This window comes from Lynx canadensis, chromosome A1, assembly GCF_007474595.2.
Source record: "Lynx canadensis isolate LIC74 chromosome A1, mLynCan4.pri.v2, whole genome shotgun sequence".
Classification (NCBI taxonomy): Eukaryota; Metazoa; Chordata; class Mammalia; order Carnivora; family Felidae; genus Lynx; species Lynx canadensis.
The window spans coordinates 174,274,686-174,295,908 of NC_044303.2; the positions used below are offsets into that span (position 1 = coordinate 174,274,686).

General features: G+C 53.5%; 1 protein-coding gene across 12 annotated transcripts; it reads left to right on the forward strand.

The window, feature by feature from the left end:
• Positions 1 to 3,920: 3,920 nt before the first annotated feature.
• On the forward strand, positions 3,921 to 19,673 carry RNF44 (ring finger protein 44). 12 transcript variants are annotated; one of them, XM_030327060.1, is made up of 11 exons: positions 3,921 to 4,005; positions 14,003 to 14,154; positions 14,332 to 14,548; positions 14,971 to 15,138; positions 15,556 to 15,729; positions 15,828 to 15,989; positions 16,073 to 16,197; positions 16,513 to 16,600; positions 16,689 to 16,810; positions 16,929 to 17,028; positions 18,736 to 19,673. In XM_030327060.1, the coding sequence occupies exons 2-11, from the start codon at positions 14,048 to 14,050 to the stop codon at positions 18,826 to 18,828; spliced, it is 1,356 nt and encodes a 451-aa protein (XP_030182920.1). In that variant the 5' UTR covers positions 3,921 to 4,005; positions 14,003 to 14,047; the 3' UTR covers positions 18,829 to 19,673. The 12 variants fall into 12 exon arrangements, with proteins under 12 accessions (XP_030182920.1, XP_030182933.1, XP_030182927.1 ...); XM_030327073.1 differs by having other exon boundaries at positions 3,922 to 4,005; positions 14,362 to 14,548; XM_030327067.1 differs by lacking the exon at positions 18,736 to 19,673 and adding an exon at positions 17,228 to 18,113 and having other exon boundaries at positions 3,923 to 4,005.
• Positions 19,674 to 21,223: the final 1,550 nt, after the last annotated feature.

Genomic DNA, 21,223 nt, shown 5'->3' on the forward strand with positions numbered 1-21,223 from the left:
CTCCACTCCATGAGCCTAGTTGTATATGTTTCATTGAGTTGAGAGTTTCCCTGACCACTTCCACCGGGTCTACCTTCTGAGAGCACCAGATCCTGCTTCCTGTCTCCACTGTAAGACGGCTCCTCCAGAGCTTTCCCTCAGGCTCCTCCAACCATGCCCCACTACCACCACACATAGGTATAGCCGCCAGGCCAACCTGGGTTCACATTTCAGCTCTCCCTTTCCTGGCTGTGTGACCTAAGGGAAGCCACTCTCCCTCTCTGAGCCTCAGCTTCCACATCAGGAAAATGAGGGTGGCTGTTTCCTTTCAGTCAAGTTAGTGGAGCTCCGAGATGGAACGTAATGTCTCTGGGCCCTCTAGGAACGTGACTCGATGCCACATGGCCCTCCTGGGCCCCCTGCCACTTCAGTGTTCATTCAACAGACAGGGATTGAACATTCCCTTTATGCCAGGCACTGTCCTTGGTTCTGGGCACCAGCAGAGTTGGAGGGGATCTGGGCACTCCTGCCCCACAGAGGGATAATCTGTATGACAGCAGAGTAGGCCAGGCCAAGAGGAAGGAAGGAAAGCCCAGGCAGAGGGAATAGTGTATACAAAACCCCACTCCAGAAAGAGCCCGGCCCTTGGGGGGACTGCAAGAACAAGGCTAGAACTCAGAGGTCATTTGTTCAGAAGACTGGGTTTCAAAAACGTTTGTACATTAATACAGCGGAATACTATTCAGTGGTTTAAAGGCAGCTCCATGTTCATGGCCGTATTGTTCACAGTAGCTGAGACGTGGAAACAACCTAAGTGTCCATCAACGGATGAATGGATAAAGAAGATGTGGTATATCCACAGTAAAATATCATTCAGCCATTAAAAAAAAAAAAAAAAAAAAGGAGGGGCACCTGGGTGGCTCAGTCGGTTGAGGGACCAACTTCAGCTCTGGTCATGATCTCACAGTTCTGAGTTGAAGCCCCACCTCGGGGTCTCTGCTGTCAACACAGAGCTCGCCTCACATCCTCCATCCCCTCTCTGCCCTCCCCCCACCTCATGCTATCTCTCTCTCTTAAAAATAAATAAACATTGGGGCGCCTGGGTGGCTCAGTCGGTTGGGCGTCCGACTTTGGCTCAGGTCATGATCTCACGGTCTATGGGTTCAAGCCCCGCATCGGGCTCTGTGCCGACAGCTCAGAGCCTGGAGCCTGTTTCCAATCCTGTGTCTCCCTCTCTCTCTGCCCCTCCCCCACTCTCACTTTGTCTCACTCTGTCTCTCAAAAATAAATAAATATATTTTTAAAAAAATTTTTTTAAATAAGTAAACATTAAAAATTTTTTTTAAAAGATAAGTTCTGGGATCTAATGTATAGCATGGTGACTACAGTTGACAATACTGTATCTTATCCTTGAAAGCTGCTATGAGAGTAGAGCTTTGAAGTTCTCATCCTAACAACAACAAAACGGTAATTACGTGAGGTGAAGGATGTGTCGACTAAGGTTACTATGGTAACATTTTGCAATTTATACATGTATCAAATCATCATATTGTACACCTTGAACTTACACAATGTCACATATATTTCAATAGAGCTGGCGGGTGGGGAAGGATCAGACTACTAATACATAGGACCTCAAAAATACTTTAACCTCTAAAAGGGGGCGGCATTTACAGAGCCAGTCATTCCACTAGCCTAAAGTTCTAAACACACATAACTAATCTATAGTGACAGATGAATAGTTATGTACGGAGGGAAATGATGTGGAGGGGGCAAGAGGGAACTTTCCGGAGTGATGAAAACGTTCTAGATCTTGATCAGGGTTTTAGTTATACAGAGGTATATATTTAAGAAAAATTCAATTATTGTAAGCTATACACATAAGATTTGTGCATTTTACTGTACATCTGTAAAATATACTCTAAATTATGCCTTAATTTAGATGCAGTTCTGAAGAAGCCAAGGGCAAGGAGAAGGGAGAAACATGTTTGTTGAAGGATGAACCAGAGTAAGGCAGAAAGCAGGCTCTAGGTGTCAGGGCTTAGTAGAGATCTTGGACCGCCTAGTAAAATCTCTTCCCCTCACTAATGCCTCTGTTTCCAAATCTATAAAAAATGGATAATTGAAAAAAAAAGGGATAATATTTTCCCCTCACTGAGTTGTTAGACTTTAAGGAATAACCAAGTTAATTCACGTTAAGCACTTAGAATGCTGCTTCGCACATGGTAACAAGTGGAAGCTTAAAAAATTACGCAGGCCTCCAGGCAGCAGGCAGAGGAGCCGAGACCTGGGCCGAGATAAGAGGGCCCCCGTGGGGCAGCCTCTGAGGTCTGCAGGGACTACAACCACAGGCACGACCCAGCGTGGGGAGGGGCAAGCTGAGAGTTGTAGTTCTCGCCAGTCTGAAACAGCCACGGATGTGATGCGGGGCGACAAGGATCGGCTCCTGGGACCGGGGAATGCTGGGCCTGAGCAGGTAGCGGCCACGCTCTGCACCAGGCTGGCTGCAGAGATGGGCATATGCATCCTGTGGTCAGTGGAGTCTTCTAACGTCCCAAAAGAGGTATCAACGCTCCCAGTTCGAAGACGAGAAAATGGGCTCAGAGAATGGCCCAAAGCGGGAAACCAAGATCTGCTGACCCCAGTCTTTACTCTTCGTATACCGACCCTGCCCCCCTCAATCCGAGGCGGAAGCGAAGGTTCTTTGAACGGCCACGTTGTCGTGTTATCTTCCCCATTTCACAGACGAGGAGACAGAGTCTGTCACTCATCCAAGGTCACTCGGGCAGTAAGGGGGAGGCTGGGATGCCAAGCCTTGGGCGCTTCGCCCTTGCACGCCCTTTGCCGCCGGACGCCGAGGAGCGGGGCCTAGAGACGCCCCGCCCCCTCCCCCCTCCGCTCCCGTGCGCTTGGTGCAGTCCAGGTAGTTTCATACACGCGCGGGAGCGGGGGTGAAGCTGCGGAGCCGCCGTAGGCCCCGCGCGCGCGCGCGCGCCCTGGGGGTGAGATCCGCAGACGGTTCCACTGCGCGGGGCCAGAGGGGGGGAGGGGGCGCGGCAGGCGGCTCTCGGGCCGCCGCGGGACCGGGACCCCGGGCTGCAACGGGGAGCGACTCGCCGGCCGCCGGGTTGGGGTGGAGCCCAGCCGCGGCCCAGGTAACGCCTGGCCCGGACCCTGCGCCAAGCGCCCCAGGCGCGAGGCCAGCGAGGACGGAGTGATAGGGGGCGGCCTAGGGCTGACAGAGTAGCGCAGGGACTTCCAGCGTGGCCTCTGCCTGCACCTGCAGGGCCGGAGCTCGCTACCCCGGGACCCGGAGCCAGAGCTGCTCCGCTCATCAGTCCGCCCGCTAGGTCCAAGTGTCCTAGTTTGGGGACCCCCCCCCCCCGGGAACTACAAGTCCCAGCGTGCCCTGCGCCCCGCACGTGACCCGTTCGCCGCTCGACCCATCCCACCACAGTCACCGGCAGGTTCCGGCTTCAGCGGGGGCACTGGCAGTAGGGGACGAGAGCTGAGGAGGTGCAGCAGTCCTTTGGTTTTGTAACGTCGGTCCCAAACATTTTACCAGCGCTCCTTGGGCCAGCCGCTGGGGAGCCAGAGCTTCCCTAGCCCAGCCCTAGAGCGGCTGCGTGTCCGGGGAACCGACCACTGCAAACCCAGCGCCGTTGTTACAGCTTTCAGGATGTCAGAACGCCGAGGGGTCCAGAGAGGGTCTGTGTCTTGCCCAGGGTCACACAGCTTCCGCTGCCTGAGGATCACTAAGCTCGAATCGAGCTGGTGGGGTGGGGGCTTCGGGGCGGCAGTGTGGGCAGGATGGGGGTAGGAAGCTGGCCCTCTCAGTAGGGGAGAAATATAAGATGGAGGGAAAATGGGGAATTCGGTTGGACTCCTCTCCCTGGGTTTGCCAGGCGCCCGTACTCCTGTAGCCTCCGGTGTTCATCTCTGGACGATGTGATACTACCTGCTCCCACCTCTGCAGACCCTGGAAGTCACAGTGACCAGAAGTGCAGAGGGAAAGGAGTCAGAAAGGTGAGCCCTTTCCAACACCATACCCACAAAGCTTACACATTCAAGTGCAGACTCAGACTCAGAAAGTTGGGCGGGTACCGCGAAGATGCACACATAGAGCCACTATTGATTCACGGAGGTGCTCTCACCTCCGTTTTACACCTGGCCAAACGGAGCCTCAAAGAGGTGGTGACTTCCTCAAGCCCGAGGACCTAATAAGAGGCAGAGCCATGTTCCAAGCCCAGAGAGGCTGGCTTCACAGGTATTTAACCATCAGTGTATGCCTGTCCTCCTCAGTAGCCTATAGTAGATGAATAACAGTGGTGCACACTAAGTGCTCAGTAAATGTCATCTGTCACTAGGGTCATTGTTCTGATTTTACAGGTAAGACTGAGGTGGAGAGAAGCCAAATAACTGATCCGAGTCAAAGCCAGAGCCCCAGATCCAGGAATACCTTTACAGACACCCCATCCTCCCCCCATGTCCACAAACACTTCTTTTTAGGGGAGCCAAAGCTTGGAGCTCAGATGCGAGGGCGATGTGTTCGGGCATGACCTGAGCAGAGAGGACTTGGCAGGGAGCCCATCAGTCCCCACCCTGGGTTGTGAGGCTCTGGGCTCAGATCTCTGATGCTCTGTGGTAGCTAGGAGGTCTGCATCCTGAGCTGGCTCTACCAGGCTGTGCTGTGTGTCCCTGGGTGATCCCTCAATCTCTGTGTTCTGCAAACTCCACCTGGGAAGACTATTGGGCCCTGTGTCTGGAGGAGGATTTGAGGGGTCCTAGAAGAAAGGAGTGGGGTGCTTTCTGACCCTGAGGGAGGAATGGAAGCAGCCAGCTGTCCAAGCTCTTGGCTGGCGGGGGGAGGGGGTCCCCTCCCCACTTCTTCCTGCCAAAGTGGAATCCCTTGCATCTCAAGAGGAGGCTTGGGGGTGGAAGCTGGAAAGTAACATCCAGTGTTACACTAGGCACTAGGAGGCACTAGGATTTGAATCCTCTGCTGCTCATCCACCTTTGAGCCTCCATGGTCTACTCTTGCCTTTGGACATCTGTGCTTTTGACTGTTGAGCAACCTTTCCGGACTCTGCTTTGGCATTTGTATTGGTTCTGGTGTGAGATTAGAATGTGATCGCAGGTTTGCCCCTTGATGGCTGAGGCATATCCCCTCACCCATTTCCTCATCTGCAAAACGCTGGCACCTAGCTCTTAGGTCATTGGGAGGACCAGTGAAAAGATGACTAGGATGGGACTTGCTTAGACTGTGCAGGAGACCCTAGAACTCTAATTTCTCCACAGAACCTCACTGCAGATGCTTGGGTCAAGAGTGAGCCGCTCCCACCTGTGGCTTCTGGAGCCCACTGGGCCACACTTCCCCAGATCTGAGGCAAGGAGAGGCACTTCCTGAGCCACTTTCCTCAGCTGTGAGATGAAAACACAACCTGTCTTCAAGCGGGCAGGGGTGGAGTTGGGTGGAGTGATGAGAATGAGGCACACAGGTGTGCAGGCCACATCACCACATTGGGATTCCAGAGCAGGGGACCTGGGGGTTAACCTGAGGGGAGATTTCACGGGAAAACAGACTCGTGGCTTCTCTGGAAAATCTGGTAAAATTGAGCCTCCTTCCCACTTCCTCCAGAGTGATTCTGCATGTGCCCGGGAAGGTATTTCAGATCAGGAGGAGATGTGTTACTGGCCTCTGGCCGTGGAGGATCCCTGAGGGGCTGTGAGGATTTGCTGAGGGCCTCTCAGGGGAGTAAGAGGGTCATCATGAGAGAAGACAGGGCAGGGTTTTCCTGGCCCTGTAGCATCAGAAGTAAGAGTCAAGCCCAGAGCCCCTTCCTTGGGCATCCACCACCCAGTGTGAGCCAGCCCCTGCTGGGGTGGGGGAGCAGCCCCATGGAGATAGCTAATGCTGTCATGATGCAATGTGGTAGCAGTCTTGCTGTGTAATAAGGAAGCCAAAGCAGCTGACTGCCGGAAGACAGGTCAGGGGGGTTCCGAGGAGGCAGTCTTTGAGCTGAACTTCAAAGGTTGAGCAGGATTTTGCCAGAGGTAAGGATGATGATGTTTTAAGTAGAATTGTATAGTCAGAGGTTTAGTAGCTTTAAAGTACATGACTTGATTGTGGGTGAATGCTTTCTCAGGGTGGAGTGGCCTCACTGTTCTCAGTGTGGCCTTGGGCAAATCATTTCACTCCTTAGGCCTCGGATCCTCACCCATAAAATAAGGCCTTCCAATGAAGACTGGATGATAGTGCATTTAAAAATTCTGGATCCCCTTAGACCAGAGGGGATTATGGAGACATGCAGCAAAATGACTGACGGGGCTGTGTGCGAATTAAATGGTATGAAGTGAAGGTTAGGGTAGGTCTAGGCCTGAGTTCAGAGATGAGGGAGTTCAGTACAAAATGGAGACCCCAGAGCTTCCTGTAAGAGGTGAGATGAGAACAGAGCCCCGAGGACAGAGAAGAAGAATAGACTGATAGAAAGGAAGAGGGAGGGTATCTCAGGCAGGGAAGGTCAGCGGGTGCACCATCATGGTTGTGGGAGAAGGACTGGGGAGAGGTGAGCCTGAAAGGGTGGGGGAAGTTTGTTAATTATAGCCCAAAAGGCAGGCAGCAGGGAGCCATTGCAGGTTCTGTCCCTACAGAGGCAAGCAGGAGGGTGGTTTTAACAATGTAGCATCTTCCAATGAGGGAAAGATTTTCTAGTTGCTTTTACATAGTGGGAAAAATAGAAGGTTGGGAGGGATATAGGAGAAGGGAGAGTTGATGATAAGGAAGTGGGTTAGAGAAAGGTATCACTGTGTACTTTCCCATTCATTCTCAAGCACGCCTAGTTTTAACTGATGGATAGAGTTTGGCAGGTAACATCTATAGTACTACATCACGAACTTGATCTCCTGTGCTCAGACATCTGCAAACCACCCCTGGGTACCATCTTCATTGCGTTGCTGGCTGCACATCCACAGTGCTGTAACAGATTGTTGCTGGTCTAAACAACACTTGGATAAGCATCTCTGTTCCCCAAACCTCCTTCTGGATTGTTTCCATTGGATACCTTTCCTGAAGGGAGATTTTCTGACTTTAAGGGAACTGATGTTTTAATGCCTTTTTTTAAAGTATGTTTTTTAAGTTGTTAATGTTTATTTTTGAGAGAGAGTGACAGAGAGAGAGAGAGAATGTGAGCAGGGGAGGGGCAGACAGAGAGGAAGACAGAATTTGAAGCAGGTTCCAGGCTCTGAGCTGTCAGCACAGAGCCTGACGTGGGGCTCGAACTCGGACTGTGAGATCGTGACCTGAGCTGAAGTCAGACGCTTAACCAACTGAGCCACCCAGGCGCCCCTGTTTTAATGCTTTACAAGATTTAAAACATACCTTTACAGTAATTTTCTTAACGATTTTCTATAGGCTATTCTGTACATGTTTTTTTCTCTTTCTTTATTGTTATTTTTTCATCATGAAGAGTGTACTCTTTAACCCCCATACCCTATTTCACCCATCCTCCTCCCCAAATTGTACAGGGTTTTTTAAAAAGAGCAAATGTACACAAGCATATATAATAAAAAGTCTGTCCTCCTGACCCCATACTCTCTTCCAGTTTTCCCTGAGGACAGTTGTTAGTTCCTGTATATCCTTCCAAAAATATTCTATGGAGATATCATGTATATCCAATTTCAGAAAAATTGATACATACTGTTACATTCTGTTCAGGAAATTGCTTTCAATTTTTATTTTTAAATTTGGGATTATGAAGTACACCAAAGAAGCATAGAAAATGACACCACCACACCTCCAGTAGGCCAACACAAAGGTTTAACAAATATTAACGTTTTGCACTGGCATCTTGTTTAGGGCTGTCTTGCAGGTGGCCCTATGTCAGTGCAGCCCCATGCAGAAGAGTCCAGTTATTGTTTATTGCACACATCATTCTTTTCGGCCTGTGCCCAGCTCTGGGATAGAGTATTACTGATTTTTATTCTTAAATAATCGATGTGGAGGCAATACCCTACTTTGTATAATGTCTGCCCCAGTATTATTAGGCAAAGGAGAACGAAGCTCGGTTTTGGTTTTAATTAAAATATCTGTTCAGCCACACTTCCTAGCTGTGTGACCTGGGGTGAGTGACGCGCCCCCCCCCCCTTGATTCTCTTTACCCATCTGTAAAATGTCGTAGTCATTCCTCCGTCTCATCGCTGCTGGGAGAAGTACAGTGGAAAACTGAAGACTCCACTGGGCTTAGTTCCCCAATACCGTTAAAGCCCTCCGCTGGGGAGACTAAGCTCTCATAGCCACGCGCTGAAAGCACCCAGAGCTCCCGACAACTGCGGCTCAAGCTTCAAACTGTTCCCCGCCCCTTTCCCGGGCCACGCTGGGGGTGGGGCGGTTAAATGTCTCTGTGACGTCAGCGCAAGCAGGACCAATCGCCCTGCCTCACAGGCGTTAGTTCGTTTGCCTGGGTTGCCCGCTATTGGTCCATTGGGCAATCCAGGCCCTCCCAGCTTTTTAAAGCTGCCGCGTAGTATAAACAAGGAGATGTAGGGCGGCCAGGCCATGATGTCATCGCGGCGCGGTAGCTCTTGGGGCTGACGTCATCTCCGGGGAGGTTGCCGACCCAAGGCTGTTAGAGCCTTCCTAACCTACTCGGGCTGGCTCAAGAGGCCGCTCCTGCCCCGTCGAAGGTCAGTCCCATTGCACTTCAGTGTCTCAGGCGGCGCCCTGTCCCGGAAGAGAAGACCATGACACAGTAAGTCCGGGCTGCGGCTCTCCTAGCGGGACTCCTTTCTCCGGCAGGGAAACTGAGCCTCAGAGGCGCGAATGGTTCGCGAGTTTGCATATCAAGTTCGAGTTGCAGCCGGTTGGCCTTGCCCAACCCGGGGTCTCCCATCTTTAGCTCAGGCCATGTGGCCCCGCCCCTTGCCTGTGGTGACTGCGGTCACTTTAAGTGCGAAGGTGGGGGCAAGAAGGAGGTTTTAAAGAAAATCTGCCCTCAAGATGGCGTCCTATTAATCACGTGCCGAGCCGCCGCAAGTGATTGGCTCTCATGGCACCTGCGGGGCGGAGCTCTTGGCGGGGCTGCCGCGGGCAGCAGCCGGCTACTGTTTGCCGGAACCTCACGGCGCGCCCCCGCGAGCCCCCCTCCCGCCCGGCGCGCGACCCCGCCGCTTCGAATGTTGTGAATCAAATGTGGGGTTTGTTACATTCCGCTGCCGCCGCGGACAGTTCTTAAAGGGCCAGCGGCCCGCAGCTGCGCAAACCCGGCTGCGTCCTGCGCCGCCTCCCGCTCCCGGAGGGCCTGGGCTGAGGGAGGCAGACCGCGCGTGGGCCTCGCGAGGCAGACGCCGGCGGACCGACAACAAAGAAAGGGCCCCGGAAGGAGCTGTACTGCCCCCGGACCGGGGGGTGGGGAGGGGAGCACATTGTTCCGCAGGGCGGGGGCTCTTAAAGGGTCCAGGCAGCCCCCCCTCCCCCCCTGCCCAGCTTGGCCGTCCTAGATCGGGAACAAAGGAGCCAACGTGTGGCCTGGCGGCCGAAGGTGAGTAGGGGCCAGAGCCCCAACTCCCTATTTCCGCATCCCTGGAACTCCTTCCTCTCTCCCCTGGGGCTGGGGGCTGTGGTGTAGCTGGCTCTGCAGGGGTTAATCACGGGCGGTCCGGAGGGGGACGGCGAGACCTCTAGATTCAAGGAGGATTACCACCACCACCTCCCCCTCCCGCAACCTCCCAAGGCCAGGTCGAGTCTCCCTTCTCCGGAGACTGAGTGTTGCGGTTGGAGAGGAAGGAGCCGCCCCCTCCCCCTGCCACCGCCACTTCCTTTGTTGTTGCTTTTGTCTCACGCCGAGCACATGGTCCGGGATCCTCGGCTCTTAAAGTCACAGCGCGCTGGCCCCAACGCCGCAGTCTGGCCTCCCGCCCCCCCATGCCCTTCCGAGCACGGCACAAAGGAGTGAGAGGAGGACGTGGGAGACCCCTCTTCGGGCGGGTGTCTACATCTCGGGCCCCACTATCCCCGGGTAAGGGAGGCTGAGTAAGCTCCCCAGAGCCCCGCAACCCGCATCGAGTTCGCGTTGAGGAGGGGCCGGCCCCTCAGAACACTGATTTCCCCTGCCCGCTAATGTGACCACCTGGTTTCTTGCGTCTTGTTTCTTCTGGCTTTATTTGGGCATTCTAAGAAGGGGAGATTTCCACCCCCATTTCACAGCTGTGACAACTGAGGCTCATGGAAGCAGAGAGATTTCCTTGATCAAGGTCATCTAGGGAACCTGGGCTGGCCAAGGACTCCTAGCCAGGAGCCTGATGGTCCTGCCCTCAGCTACCTCCAGGCAGCACATGTTGGGGAGCTCTGCTTGCCCACCAGGCAGTGGTGGCCTAGCCTGCCCCTTGGGGTGGAGGCGGCTTCTCATCCTGCCTGAGTCTACTCATGCTCTCAGAGGCTGGCTTTGCTTAACAGCAAAACAGCCCTTGTTCCTGCAAACATCACCCAGGGGCAAATGACTTGGCTGGGGCTCCCTAGACTAGGATTGGGATGGCTGTTTGGGGCCTTGGAAGTAGGGATTTGGCTACCTCCTGGGGGAGAGGGGTGGATGCAAAGTGTGGTTCCTGTTTCCAGGCCAGATTGGATTTAGGGATGGGACCCTCAAGACCCATTTGCCCATACCTTAAGAGAGCACAGCACAGGACTATGGAAAGGCAGAGGAATTGATGAGGGTGGTTACCTGGCCACCCTTGCTGTTTGACCTTGAGCAAGTTGATAGCTCCATCTCTGGGCCTCACTTGCGTCACCACAATAGTGTTAGTCATGGGTGCCTGAAACAGAAAACTCTTGAGATCCCCTTTAGGGACTGGAAAAAGAGACCTGGGATAAGGTGGTTATTGGGGATACTGATGCTAATGAGAGAGTCAGGAGTTGGGGGCCTAGAGGGCTAGCCAGGCAAGACTAGTTCTGTTTCTCTGGTTTTGTGAGCTAGAGTAAGTTACTTCCTTTCTCCATGTCTCAGTTTCCTCAACTGTGAAGTGGGTGTGTCCCCTCTGTACAACTTGTGTTCTTGGTAGGACTTCCAAGAACCAGGTGCCCCTCACTTGCCAGCTGGAGTTTTCCCCTAGGGAGGCACATTTCCCAGCTAGCACTTAGAGCGCTTGAAGTGGCATCTCATTTTTGCTTGTGAGCCAGAGTCAGCTAGGAGGTCAGCCTATCTTAATTTCTGATAGTGATCATTCACACCTGAGCTTTGCAAATCACCTCTGCCCTTGAGCAGTCCTTGCCAGTCCATTGGGAAGTTATTGGGCTGTTCCTATTTTATAGGTGAAGGAGCTGAGGCTCAGAGAGGGGAAGCGATGTGTCCAAGACTCTGGCCAGAAGTTGGGGTATCATGTGTAAGAATGCAAGGGTTGATGCTTTCACCTTTAGCACCATCATCTACAGCTGGAGGCCCTTCTGTCTGCTGATCTGGTTTCTCAGCTCCTTGCCACTTACCTTTCCTGAGGAATGGGTGTTTTTGAAGGGGCTGGCCACAGAGAAGATTCCCATGTACCTGGGCCTCTGTGGCATCCACCCCCCTCCCCCCCCCCCCCCCCCCCCCCCCCAGAGCTCAGCAGGGCAGCCTGGCACAAGAGGAACCATTGAAGCCACTGCCTGGATCATGTCCCAGTGCACTCACAACTCTGGCTGACAGGCCTTGGACCTCACCTCTCTGAGCCTCAGTGTCCTTATGAGGGTTGCTATGAGGACTCAAGATGACACATGCGAGGTGTCATAGTTATTATTGTTAATATTCCTCATCAATAGGACTGTGGGCTCCCAGGATCTCTGAGGTCCATTAGAGCACAGGTTCCCAAACCTGGCTGTGTTGTAGAAACTGCTTGTGAATTTGATAGAAAATCTAGGTGTCCTTGTTCCCCAGCCTCCAAAGATTCTGATCCAGAAGGTCTGGAGTAGCCTAGGAGTTTATTGTTTCAGATATTTGGGGGGTTTACTCTGAGTCTCTCTTGGCCTTTGTTTGCTAGGCTGGATTGTCAGCAAGAATCAGGAAGGCTGTGTGTGTAAGGATGTGCCCTTGGCCCACACCAGGGGTTACAAACCTAGTTACCTATGGTGGGCAGGTAGGGAATGGGCCTGGGGTGGCCTAGGGGGAAAGCTCATGCATGCTCTGAGTGAGGGCGCCAAGCAGAAATGAGGGCCTAATGGAACCAGATTGTCTCCTTTTTTTTTTTTTTTTTTTTTTCCTTTCAGGGAAGGCCAGATTTTTATATAATCTCCCAATTGAAAAAAAATTTTTAATGTTTATTTTTGAGGGGTGGGGAGGGGCAGAGAAAGAGGGAGACACAGAATCCAAAGCAGGCTCCAGACTCTGATCTGTCAGCACAAAGCCCAACATGGGGCTCGAACTCACTAACTGTGAGATCAGGACTTCAGCCAAAGTTGGACACTTAACCGACTGAGCCACCCAGGCACCCCTGTAATCTCCCAGTTTTTAATCATGGGCACCAACTTCATTGTTGGTAGACTGTGGCCTTGGACCTGTGTGATTGGCTTTCTAGTGTACATTTCCCAGATCAGTGCTGAACACAAGCTGGTCACTGGGCCCTGCCTGCCTTTCTGCCAAGTGCCAGAACTCAAGTTAGATGGGAGAAGTGTGAATTACAGCTCTTAACACTTCCTGGCTGTGGCCTTGGCCAGGCGCTGCCCTAGCAAGTGAAGAGCTTCCTCTGCAGGCTGGTTTTTTGCGATTTAGGGCCCAGGCTTGTAAAGCTTAGCACAGAGGAAGTGTTCTTGCCACTGTTGGCAGGAAAAAACAAAATGTTGAGGGTGTTGTGTTGGTACACTGGCTCCCAAGCTGTGTCAGCAGGGAGGCAACACTGAAAGCTGGGTATCAGAGAACTCACCACAACCCTGGGTATCAGAGATGCATAGGAGTTTTGTCAGATGGAGAAGGGGTGGCTAGAGGGGGCCTTCCTGTGGCAGGAACAGCAAAGGGCTGGTCCTATTTGATGCAACCTTCGGCTTTGCAGGGCCTGATAGGTTCCAGCATTGTCTCTGCCAGGGCCTCATCCCAGTGTCTGGAGTAAATAAATTGTGGCCCTGCAGCTTATCCCACTTGGACCCCCAACTCCTACCAGAGAGGAGACCTGCCACACCCCTTTCCCTCCCAACTTCCTCCTTTAGGTTCTCAGTTCCCCTTTTTTCTCAGCAAGCCCCACCTCTACTTGAGGGCTGTGTTATGCCCTCAGAGCAAGGGCTTGCTGTATGCCAGACCCACCCATCCACCAGTAGCCACTTCCTTCATCACCTCCTGTGAAGCCCTTGGGCTGGACCCCTCCCTGCTGGCAGCAGGGTGCAGTGAGAGGCTTGTGGCCAGCTCACCTCCCAGCTTTGAACACTTGGACAAGTCTCTTCCTCTCTGTGAGCCTCAGTCTTCTCTTTCTTGAAATGGAGCTGACAGTGCCTTCCCTAAAGAGTAAATAAAGTCACATGTGGGTAGACACTGCGGGAGCTGGTTATGGAAAGATAGAAAACTAACTTGAATTTGGAGCCCCTGAGGGCAGGAACCAGGTCAGAACCTCTTACCTGGCAATACTGGAAAGAGAAAGCCTGATTGGAATTGACCCCGAGCCACCCCAGTAGAAGGGAGGAAGCTGGAGTGCCCTCCCAGGAACCCCAGCTTCCTGGAGATTGAAGTTGTAGACCTCCACACCAGGACAAGGTGCCCTGGGAACCCTACTGTGAGGGAACCATGCTGGCCAGCCCTCTGAACTCACCACAACTCTGAATGGGAACTTGACCCCATTTCATAGAGCAGGAAACTGAGGCCTGGGCTCCCTGTCCCTGATCTGTCATCCCTAAACCCCAGTGCCAAGAAGGCCAGACCCAGACAGAGTACACACTACACGTGGAGCACAGGGTGTGATGGGCATCTGTGGCCCCTGGAATTGGACTCCTGAGATTTGATTCTGTCTCTGCAGTCCCTAATGGGGCAAGTGACTGGACTTCTTTGTGCCTCAGTTTGTTTATCTGTTTGCCTCCTAGGGTTGTGAGCCCTGGCCCAGCCCCTCTACCCCTGTGCCACCCCTGATGCGACCATGGGCTCTGGCAGTGACTAGGTGGCCACCCTCTGCCCCTGTGGGTCAGCGGCAATTCTCTGTAGGACCCAGCAGTACCCCGGGCCAGCTCCGGGGAAGGTAGGAAGGAACCTCCTAGTCCTGCAGAGCCTAGAGCCCCTGGTGCTGGGGCTGTCAGCTTGGGTTGGGGAATAGGGGCTGGGAGGGTGGGGCATAGGGCCCTGAGCTTTCTTCCTTCCCCAGTGGGTAGTGACCTTGGCTTCTCTCCATGCTCTCTGAATGAGTGGCTCCCCTCAGTCCTACTGGGGCCTCCTCTCTGTGGTGCAGCCCCAGCCGCGAGGGCCCCCTGGCCAGCCTGCCTGCCCAGGATGAGCACTTACCCTCCCAGCAGCCACCGTCCCGACCACACCTCCCTGTAGAGGAGCACCGAGCCTCGGCTCCTGCCGGCAGGAGCCCCCGAATGCTGCACCCAGCCTCTCAACAGAGCCCGTTCATGGTTGATCTCCACGAGCAGGTAGGCAGAACACCCTTCACCTGTTTCCCCACCCTGCGGGCCCCTCCCCACCAGTCTCTAGCAAACCTGTCTGAGGACCAGAGATAGTGGAGCCCTGATTGCACTTTCCTTAACTCATTGCATGTTCAGTGAGGCATTATTAGCCCTGTTTTACAGGCTGGTAAATCGAGGCCCAGAGAAGGAAAGGGCCACCTTTGGGTCTACACAGTGGATGAGTGGTTGAGCTGGAAGCCCCTCCCAGGTTTCCCAGAGGGTTCTCTCTGCCCTTTAGGGCTTGGGGCAGGGGGACAGCCAGGTCTGTACCTAGGTAGGACCCCACTAGAGAAGGGAAGGGAGCTGGTCCAGCAGGGTTTTCTCATTTAGGGGCAGCAGCATGGCCAGGTTTCCTCCCTACAGTTCTTGGGTTTTCTGTCCACCCACAGGTGCACCAGGGACCCGTCCCTCTGTCCTACACAGTCACCACAGTGACGACCCAAGGCTTCCCCTTGCCTACAGGCCAACACATCCCTGGCTGCAGTGCCCAGCAGCTCCCAGCATGCTCCGTGATGTTCAGCGGGCAGCACTACCCCCTCTGCTGCCTCCCACCCCCGGTGAGTGAGTGCTTTCACCTCCTTCCCCACTACTACCTGAAAGCCTCAGACACAGGCCAGCAGTAGAAGCAAGCCAAGTTTATGATAGCCATCAAGGCTATCAGAGCATCTGCCCAGTTCCAGGCCCCAACACTGTTCAGAAAAGCATGTGTGTGCTCATGTACAGTTAGCACCTGGGGTTTAGGGACCTTCCTGCACCCCAGTACCTGCCTTTTGGTTTGGAATTGTTAACTAAGGGCCTTAAGAGTGTAGTGTCCTGCCTAAGTGGCCTCTAGCAGGGATGGGATGGTCCATAGGGCTTCTGTGGGGACCTCTCAATGAATGGAATTGCTCCTGGTTCTCAGCACAAGCATAGCCCCAACCCAGAGCCTAGAAGAACATTCTACAGTACACCCCCCACACCCCCTCTCTTGGCAGCTGATCCAGGCGTGTACCATGCAGCAGCTCCCTGTGCCCTATCAGGCCTACCCCCACCTCATCTCCAGTGACCACTACATCCTGCACCCCCCACCGCCAGCCCCACACCCCCAGCCTGCCCACATGGCACCTCTTGGGCAGTTTGTATCGCTGCAGGCCCAGCATCCACGTATGGTGAGTCTGGGCGATGGGTTTGATGCTATAGGGCATGGTATGGGGGGCGGGGCTTCCCTTGTTGCTGACTCTGGCTGACCCACCCTTGCCTCTTCCAGCCCCTGCAGCGGCTTGACAATGATGTGGACCTTCGGGGGGACCAGCATCCCCTGGGGAGCTTTACCTACTCCACCTCTGCCCCAGGCCCAGCCCTGTCCCCATCTATGCCCCTGCACTACCTGCCCCATGATCCACTGCACCAGGAGCTGTCCTTTGGTGTGGTAAGTAGCACCCCCACCCAGACTCTAGGGCGATCAGGAGACAGGCCCACTGGTCTGATCTGCACCTGGCACCCCTCTCACAGCCATATTCCCACATGATGCCTCGGAGACTGAGCACCCAGAGATACCGCCTGCAACAGCCGCTGCCCCCGCCACCCCCACCGCCACCCCCGCCACCGTATTACCCCAGCTTCCTGCCCTACTTCCTGTAAGTACCAGCACATCTGCCCCAGAGCCCTGGTGCTCTGGTCTCCTGGGGCCTCCAGTTGTTGGACCCAAACATAGCCCTAGGAGGTACCCAGGACCTCTGAAGCCATCTGGCATTCCCACCAAACCACACATACTCTCAGCACCCACCAGCTGGGTTCCTTGCTCTCCTATAATGTCCTGGGACAAACACTGGAGCCCTGGTGTGAATGGTGCAGAGCTCTGGGCTTTGTTTCACGGAGGGAGTCGGGAGCAGCTCTGCACCCCCTACACCTACTGACCTTGACCCTGGGTCCCCCACACCTGTCTCCCCTAGCTCGATGCTGCCAATGTCACCAACAGCAATGGGGCCCACCATCAGCCTGGATCTCGACGTGGATGATGTGGAGATGGAGAACTATGAGGTCCCGTGGAGCACTGTCCTGGGAGGTAGGAGCTTGGGGGACCTCTGGCCTTGAGCACTAATGACCCTACCCTCCTGTCTGTATCCAGGCCCTCCTGAATCTGGCAGAGCGGCTAGGAGATGCGAAGCCCCGAGGCCTCACCAAAGCGGACATCGAGCAGCTCCCATCGTACCGCTTTAACCCAGACAGCCATCAGTCAGAGCAGACACTGTGAGTACTGTGCCCCTGTCTCCTCCAGGGGGACCCCTTCCTCCAGGGGACTTTGTGCTACGTAGTGAGCCTCCCTCTGCTGTTAGTGTGGAAGTAACACTCAGTGCCCTCCTTCTAGATGTGTTGTCTGCTTCAGTGACTTCGAGGCACGGCAGCTGCTCCGAGTCCTCCCCTGCAACCACGAGTTCCACACCAAGTGTGTCGATAAGTGGTTAAAGGTAACGCAGCCCAGGCCAGATCCTGGGTATTCCTCATGTGGTGAGGGAGGTGGGTGGACCTTGGAGGGTTTCCCCCCTTATCCTTGTCATCACCCAGAAGTTGAGGCTCTGTTCAGGGGTCAAGTCCCAGAAGTAGAATAGACCCAGCTGAGGTGGGGGGCAGGCAAGAGTGGAGCCTGATGTGTGCCTGCTCCCCCAGGCCAACCGGACGTGTCCCATTTGCCGGGCCGACGCCTCCGAGGTGCCCAGGGAGGCTGAGTGAGGCCCACAGCTGCCCAGGATAACCCTGCCCGAAGCTCTGGAAGCTCGGGTTGGGGGGACCTGGGGAGGACGGGGAGGGAGTGGCTCAGGCCTGCCCCGTCATTCCCGCCTGCATCTCCAGAGCTGGTGCCAGGGTCAGCCCCGAGAGAAGCCCCTGCAATAAGCCCCTGCATTTGCCAAGCTCCAAAGACTCCTGCCCCGATATGCCTGCCAGTCTGCCCACCACGGAGCTGCCTGAGTGTCTCTAACTCAGTCTCCCTCCTGTTTGCCCTCAAGTCCGTCTCCTTTACCTGCCAGCCCTGGGAGCCAGGAGTCCATCCCCCACCCCAGTGCAGCTGGGGGAGATCCTCAGCCCCAGGGTGGGCAAAGGGAGCTCCATCCTGGGTTGCCTGGTCTCTTGCACTGAAATGGTGTGCCATCTGACTGGTGGTACTGACAGGTGTGTGGACAGATGGTGGCATGAGGCCATTTCCTGAGCGCCCCAGGCCTGGGTCCTCCTGCCTTGACCCCAGACAGATTCAGGCAGCCAGCCCCACGCAGGCTGCTGTGAGGGGTGGGTCTGGCTCCCTCAAGGACTGTCACCCCAGTCACAACATTCCAGCCCCACCCCCAGGCTGGAGGGCATCAGAGCCAGCCTCCTGAGCAGGTGGGAGACAGGCTCTGAGCTGAGGTGGCATGTATCTTGAGGGGGCCTGGGCCATGCAGGGGAGAGTGACCTCCTGTGTTCCTCATGGCCACCCCTCCCTGGCATTGATGGGGGCCAGACCCATGCCCAATCTCCCCTCTCTGTTGTTTTGCATGAACGTGAGGAGTTTTTATTTATTCATTTGGCCCAAAATCGCGTGTAGGATTTGGGGGTGTGGATTTTTAAACAATTTATTTTCTTTTGGTTTAATGGGGGGATACAGGGACCAACCAGGACCAAGTGCCCAGGGGGCCGGGAATGGTCTGGTGGTGCCGCCTGGTCTGCATGCATGCGTGCGGCTGGGGCTGGGCTGGGCGGCTGGCGGTCACGGGTGGGGTTGGGGGGTGGTCTGTGCTCAGCTGATAACTGCCATGCACTGTACTGCACACGTCCCCAGAGCCTACCGGGACCGTACGCTTTTCAGGGCATTTCTCCCTCCAGCCAGGGCCCATCTCCCATCTGACTGGGCTAGTCTCCTCCTAGGAAGTCCCAGGAGGACAGGGACCAGGGAGGGCGTGGATCCCACCTCCAGGGGCCCCCTCCCAGCCTGAGCCCTGCCCTCCAAGGTCTGGAGGAGGCCCCCTGTAGGGTCTGGCTGAGCTCCCACCTTCTCCCTCCCTGGTCCCGTTCCTTTCCTGTCCTACCCCTAGCTGGGGTTGCTGCCCCTGAACGAACCGCGTGTGGGGCCGGCACATCCTAGCAGGCAGCCCCTGGCGCCTGCTGCCTCAGGGATGCTCCAACCACCCTCGTTCTCCCCGCAGCGGCCCTGGCTCCCTGCGTCCCCTCAGCCTGCCATGGGGCCCCATCAGCCTGGCCCCACCCCCGTGGAGAACCCAAAGTCTTACTGTATATAACTCCAGGTGACGTTTCTATATTTATAGCAGTGTTGAAACCCCACGTGTTTTACACAGAGAACCACCCTCTCCAAACCCCCCCTCCCTTTCCCACCCCAACAAAAGGTTTTCAGAATCCTTAAGGTTCCTGGGGCAGGCGGAAACAGGCTCTCGGATTGTGTGTCGGCTGCAGCAATGATTCCAACGAGCAGCTATGGGGGGGGGAACACAACATTAAAAAAAAAAAATCATTAAAAAAAGATTTATAAACAATTATTTAGGATGTTTGTGATTTGCCGACCTTGCTATAGATGCCATGTTACCAATGATTTCCTGTGGTGGGGGCTTGTCATTGTTTACTCTTTTATTTACCAACTTCTGGCCTAGGCATGACAGTGGGCACCATCCCCCAGCCCTGGCTGGGCCCAGCACCTGTGTTCTGTGTTAGAAAGGTTTTATATATATATATATATATACATATATATATATATATACATATATATAAAAATATATGTAATTGGGGGGGCCCTGTTCCTTGCACATTTTACAGTTACCTCATTTTTCCCATGTATGTATTTGAGAAAATGCTAATATATAGAGAAAAAAATGGTTCTTAAAGCTTAAATGTGTGGTTTTTTCCATTCCATTGGATTCACATTGGTTTGTAGCATTTAACATAACTAGTATGTTGTATTATATATATGTGTATACTGATTGAAATTTTTAACAGATTTGTACTTTTTTTAAAATGAAAGTTGCTAGTTCTGCTTGACCAAGTAGTGCAATCATTATTTTTTTTAATATTGTTGCTGATTTCAGAGGGATATTCACTAATAAATGTATGATGTATATCAAGTATTGCCCAAGCTGCCTTTGGCTACCTGTGTTCTTTTGGTGGGAAGTGGGGGTAATAATGTCGGTCTGAGAGTGGGTAGGGGATAGGGATAAGGTGGGCAGAAAAGACTGTTCTGTGCTGTGGCACCTTGGGGGTACCTCCTGATCAAGAAGGTCTGCCAAGCCAGGTTAGTGATGACATTGTGGGCCATCTGCTTCACACTCAAATTAGGCAGGATTCTGTTGACAAGTGGCAGAATTCCATCTAACTGGTTAAGGCACTTGTTGGTCTGTCATTTAAATTTTGGAGGTAGGTTCTGCCTCAAGCATGACTGAATCGGGCTCAGGCATAGTATAAGGAACCAAGACCTCCCCTCATTTTACAAGTTTGTTTTGAAGGAGCTGTTTCTGTGTGGTAGTTCTTGGTAGCTCTAGCTCCATTTCTTCTAGTTTAGCATAATTCCAGGGGAAAACCATTTTCCCCAAAAAATTCTAATGGGATTTCTGGGATGGAGTCATTAGACGCAACTTGAATTATGAGTGCATCCCTGAGCCATTCGCTACCGTCTCAGGGAGCTACAACAGCATGATTGGCCTGGCTTGCATTACATACTCTCCCACCCACAGGCCCTACCCGGACTACGTGGACTTGAGTCCCTCATCCTCAGGCTCAGTGGGGACAAGGGGCTTGAGAACCACCCAAGAGACCAGGTTGGTAATGCAGTTGCATTCCTCTTACCCATGATGGTGTATGGTGCTGCAGGGTTATCAGCTGACTTGTTAGCATGTCAAAGCAACATGGTCTGGAGCAGGAACAGTGGGCTGGGGTCAGGAGACCCAGGATCTGGTATCTGTGATGCCACTATCTGTAGCCTTGGTCAGGTCACTTTCCTTTCAGCTTCTGGATCATCTGCAAAATAAGGGACAATCAGTTGAGTGGTTCCCTATGTCCGTTTCAGAAAATGTGCTATGGGAGTGTGTGTGTGTGGCGGGGGGTTTGGTTAAGAAGGGCTCTGTGGTTAAATAAGTTTGGGAAATTCCACACTAAAGGGTAACAGGAGCCTATATTGCAGGGCTTCTCTGAGCCTTGGCTATGCTGATGTGTTATAAGCTTCCAGGAAGTACTTCCTATGAGCAGTACTTCCTACATTTAGCTTGTTTGGCTACGGGCAGTGTTCAAGTTGCATTTGCTGGAGTACACTGGGAAGTGCTGGACTAGACCAGTGGTAGCAATAGCAACTGAGTTCCCAGGGCCCTAGTCTGAAGTCTAGGGAAGTTGCTAGACTTTTTTCAATATTTCAAAAAACCTGTGGGGGAAAAAATAAAAACATGAACTTACCAGTTGATGCAAAAAAAATCAAAACAAAAAAATACACCAAAATTCAACAGTTATCATGATAAAAAAAAAAAAAAAAAAAAAAAAACCTCAGCAAGCTAGAAATAGAGGGTAACTTCAATGGGATAAATAGCATCTACAAAAAACCCAACAGCTAACCATATGTAATGGTGTGAAAGACTAGGTGCTTCCCCCTTGAGGTCAGGACTAGGCAAGGTTATCCACTCTTCACTACTTGTATTCAAC